The 4,576-nt window shown below is 53.2% G+C and overlaps 1 protein-coding gene across 1 annotated transcript in view; it reads right to left on the reverse strand.

Annotated features, from left to right (window-relative positions):
* The window catches only part of LOC108288902 (probable histone-lysine N-methyltransferase PRDM7), a 23,742-nt gene that overhangs the window by 11,983 nt on the left and 7,183 nt on the right, over positions 1–4,576 (reverse strand). The window contains 5 exon segments of the mRNA XM_017508087.2: positions 307–414; positions 738–858; positions 1,226–1,377; positions 2,767–2,922; positions 3,063–3,194. Of these exon segments, the coding sequence (XP_017363576.2) occupies positions 307–414; positions 738–858; positions 1,226–1,377; positions 2,767–2,922; positions 3,063–3,194 (669 nt within the window).

Below are 4,576 nucleotides of genomic sequence, written 5' to 3' on the forward strand. Positions count from 1 at the left end.
CTCCAGACCTCAAGTGATATACCCGCCTTGGCCTCCCAAAGTGCTGGGATTTCAGGTGTGAGCCACCGTGCCTGGTCAGAGGTCACTCTAAATCTTACTGGGGGCTATGCACGATAGCTCATGGTGGTGTGCACCACCATGTCCCAGCTACTTGAGAGGCTGAGGTGGGAGAATTGCTTGAACCCAGGAGGCAGAGGCTGCAGTCAGCTGAGATTGCACCACTGTATTCCAGCCTCGGTGACAGGGCAAGACTCTGCTTCAAAAATAATAAAAATAAAAAAGTAAAAAATCCTACTTTCCTCTTACCTTGCTGCCTAGGTGTCCATTCTTCATCAGAATCTTCAGTGTCATCCACCTGGAATTTGATGGCCTGCCTTCGGTGACACATGAAAGCTGGTTGAGTGGCTCAGAGACCTGAAATTAAGCAAAAATTTTGTTCTAAAAGGAAGAGCTGGGTAGAGTAACAAAGGGCAGTGGCAGTGGAAAGGACCACAAAGCCAGTGCGGCTCAGTCTGATGAGCTGGCAGAGTCCTGAACAAGGTCAAGATGTGACTTTTGCATGGTCAGTATCCACACTCAGCCCCATACTGACACAAAAGAACACAATTTCCCTTCAGATTTGGCTTCATACAAAAGGGAACGGTGGGCAGATACCACTACCTGAGAACTAAAATAACATAGGAACCAAAGACCTGTTTTGTTTCCCAGGCTGGTATGGGCCTAGCACTTCTTGTTACCTATAGTAATCCGTGCGTTATACTTCCTTTTCACATTCCTATAGCGAGTTTTCTCCCAGTCTCCCATCTCTGCCCATTCTTCCTTGAAGTATATGGCAATGTCTTTGAAGGCATCTTTGACCTAGAGGAAGTAACAGAGTCCATCAGTGATTTACTAGTACACGTCGAGTGGGTGCTTTTCCTCTACCCTGTGTGTAGGGCTTGGCCTGGGGCCTCTGGGAGTCTCTGTAAAACATAAAGACTTCCCCTTCTCCTCCAGATTGCATCCTGTTTAACTGAGAAGACACTGAGCATTTTCCTAGCTCTCTGCTGAGACAGAGCACTCACTGATGCCAGTGTTCTTTTCTCTCCCACGTCCTGGCCAGGACCAGCTGCCCCTGTTCCATGCACATGCAGACAGGGTCACCCAGGGGTACAGGCCAGGAGTCTGCAGCACTTCAGAGACCAGCTCCTGCTATGAGTCCGGGTTCGCCTCCCCCACCTCTCACCATAGGCTTCTGCTCTGCTCTCCCTGTGTCTCCTTCTGGGCTCTCCTCTTGGGACCTTTCAGGGCTTATGGTGCTGGGACTGTCTTGAAGGCCCTGCTTTATTTCCAGGTGTGGGAAGGGCCTGATTCTCCCAGCTCCTAAGCCAAAGGCTCCTGTGGAAGGAGAAAGTGCTAAGAGGGGGCAATAGCCCTGACCACTACCCAGAACCAGGTTCTGTCTTCTTCATTTGGCTGGGGTGTTCAGAGCAGGAAGATGTGGGTTCCTGGTGAGGTCTTGAACACCTCAGGGAGGTCTGGGAGTACTTATGGCATGGGAAGTTCTCTACTGGCCATGAACTACAACCTAATGTAAGCTGGATTTTGTTCTTTCAGTTCTCCTGCAGCTTGGCTCATTTGGAGAGGGGGAGAAGGGTGGCACAGGGGCCTGGAGGGTTGTAGCTATGGGTGTTTGAGGGGAGTCCTAAGGTGTGAGAGCCAGAGGAGTCCTAATGCAAACTTGAGGCCCCCCAACTGCTGGGACTTGGGTCACACTGAGGAGCAGGGTTTTGCTTCAGCAAGGCAAAATGAACATTTCTCATAGATAGGATTTGGGGATCTCTACCTGGGGATTCAGAAAAAATCCAGGAGTAAAGCAGTATGCATCTCCAAGGGGCAGCTATCTCTAAGGCTGAGATTTGGGGTCACTCAGGCTGTGGGGATTTGAGGTGTCTTAGGCTGAAGAAAATGGGGTTTCTGAGATTGAGGGAATTTGGGGTCTTGAGCTGAGGAGCTTTGGCATCCCTCAGGCTGATAGTTTTTGTGGTTTTTCAGAATGAGATTTGGGGTCTTTTAGGCTGAAATTTGGGGTGCTCAAGTTGACAGGATTTGAGGGGATTTGGGGTTCCTCTGGATGAAAGGATTTGGGAACTTTGAGGCTTGGAAAGGTTAAGGGGATTTGGAGTTTCTCCGCATGAAAGAATTTGGGATCTTTGAGGCTGAGGAAATTCTGGGTCTCAGGTAAAGGAGATTTGGGTCTCTCATTAAGAGGCTTTAGGGTCTTTGACACTGAAGTTATTTAGTCCTTGAAGCTGAAGGGATTGAGTTTTCAGGCTGAGTATTTAGGTTATCAGAGCTTGGAGAAATTTGGTCTCTCTGTGGAGATATTTAGGGTTCCTCAGGCTGAGGGGTTTGGGATGCTTTAGGGTGAGGGGAATTGTGGCTCCTCAGGCTCTGGATATTTGGGGATCTAATCATTAGGAGATTTGGTGTTCCTCTGGGTAAAGGGATTTGGGGTCTCTGAAGCTGAGGTACTTTTGGAGTTTTATGCTGAGGGGATTTAAAGTCCCTCAAGGGGTTGCAGTTAGCCGGGATCGTGCCACTGCACTCCAGCCCTGCGACAGGCGAGACTCCATCTAAAAAGAAAGAAGTCCCTCAAGGTGACAGGATTTGGTGTCTCTGGAGGCTGAGAGGATTTGGAGCTTCTCAGGGTGAGGGGATTGGGAATCTGCCAGGCTAAAATATGAAGGTCTTGGGCGGAGGGTTTGCAAGGGTTTCATGCTGCACGACAAAGGCTCCCCATGCTCTTCACAGTCTCTCGTGCTCTCCTGCCACGGTGTCCACTGTGGCCGGGTGTCCTCTTGGCGCCTCTCAGGGGCGAGACGTGGTGGAGGGCGAAACGCCAGCCCGTAGCCCTCCGTTGGCACAAGCTGCCAATCAGCACTAAGACCAAGGCGATCCCCCCAATCGGCAGTCAAGGGGTGCTAAAGGGGCGGGGAGAAGGGCGGAGCTTTGCCTGTCAGTCACGGGCATAACCCGGTTCCTGGCTCAGGAGGTCGGGGAGGGGCCTGGCTTTTACTCGCCTACGACTGGAATCATCCAGCGCGCAGACGCAGCTTCGCGGTTTTCGTCGCTCGGTTTCCCCCAGCCCAGGTGTTTGCGATTAAGCCGGGGGTCGGGGCTGTGCCTCACGTCCCTCCGCAGGCCTGGGTCTTCTGAGGCGACACGGTGTCTTCTTGGATTGCCAGAGTTCTCGCGCTGAGTCTCATGCTGGAGGGCTGGTGTTGCGTTAGCTGTGGTGTAAATTGGTTCTAGTCAGCTGCTTCGCTCCTGGATTCGTCAGGGAGCCAGGGCTCCGTCCGGGACCCTTCTGTGTGGGGAACTGCGCTTCGTTTCACAGGTGCTTTATTAGCAGGTCAATGTTGGTGTTTAGTTAGGGCGCGTAAGAGGAGCAGCTGCCAGGCTGATCCCCGGCTGCAAGGCTGACCCCCGGCTGCAAGGCTCATCTCCCGCTGCAAGGCTGATCTCCGGCTGCAAGGCTGATCCCTGCTGCAAGGCTGATCCCCGGCTGCAAGGCTGACCCCCGGCTGCAAGGCTGATCTCCTGCTGCAAGGCTAACCCCGGCTGCTAGGCTGATCCCGGCTGCTAGGCTGATCCCTGGTGGCAAGGGTAATCCCTAGCTGCTAGGTTGATACCTCGCTGCAAGGCTAATCCCGGCTGCTAGGCTGATCCCTGGCCGCTAGGCTAATCCCAGCTCCAAGGCTAATCCCCAGCTGCCAGGCTAATCCCCCACTGCAAGGCTAATCCTGGCTGCTAGGCTGATCCCTGGCAGCAAGGCTAATGCCCTGCTGCATGGCTTTTTTGTGCTTCGCGTTTGCAGGCTTGCTTTGTGGTGAGACCAGAGAACGATGGACCCTCACCAAATCCTGGACTTTGGGGTATCCTCCTGTGATCAATGGTGCCTGCCTGCATTTCTTTCGTTAGGTGTTCTGGGCTGCGGGGCTCCCTCGGGCAGAGGCTGCATAGGTCGCTCCCTTTCTGTACTGGCCCTCTGGAGGAAGGCATGCCTCAATCCCCCGCTGCCCAGGAGCCCATGTGTCTCATCCCTCTCAGTGCTCTGAGAGTGCGGTCTCCTCCCCTGGTCAAGTGCTGGCAGCAGATCTACCCCTTGGTATCCCTAGCTTTGTGCCACAGTCCTGGGAACACCGGGAAGTCCTGTGGCTTGGGATTGGGCTCTCGCTGTGCTGGGGAGTCCAATGTGCTCCTAGGTCATGAGGAAGATACTCAGGTGGAGCAGTGCACTCAGGCTGGGCTGCAGAGGCTGCAATGCGCACCTGCTCTTGCACAGTGACTTGGCGTGGGCCCTGGGAGGGGATAGTGGGCAGGAGGACTTGCAGAACAGAGGCACCCAAGTCCCACAAGGAAGCTGCCTCTGCTCTCTCCTAGCTCACAGGTCAGCTGCGGCCAGAGCCTCCTGCAAGGAGATAAGGGAGCCTTGGGGAATTGGCGTCTATATTAGTTCATTCTCGCACTGCTATGAAGAAACACCCGAGATTGGGTAATTTCTTTTTTTTTTTTTTTTTTTTTTTTTTTTTTT

The sequence above is a fragment of the Cebus imitator genome, unplaced genomic scaffold (assembly GCF_001604975.1).
Source record: "Cebus imitator isolate Cc_AM_T3 unplaced genomic scaffold, Cebus_imitator-1.0 Scaffold386, whole genome shotgun sequence".
NCBI lineage: Eukaryota > Metazoa > Chordata > Mammalia > Primates > Cebidae > Cebus > Cebus imitator.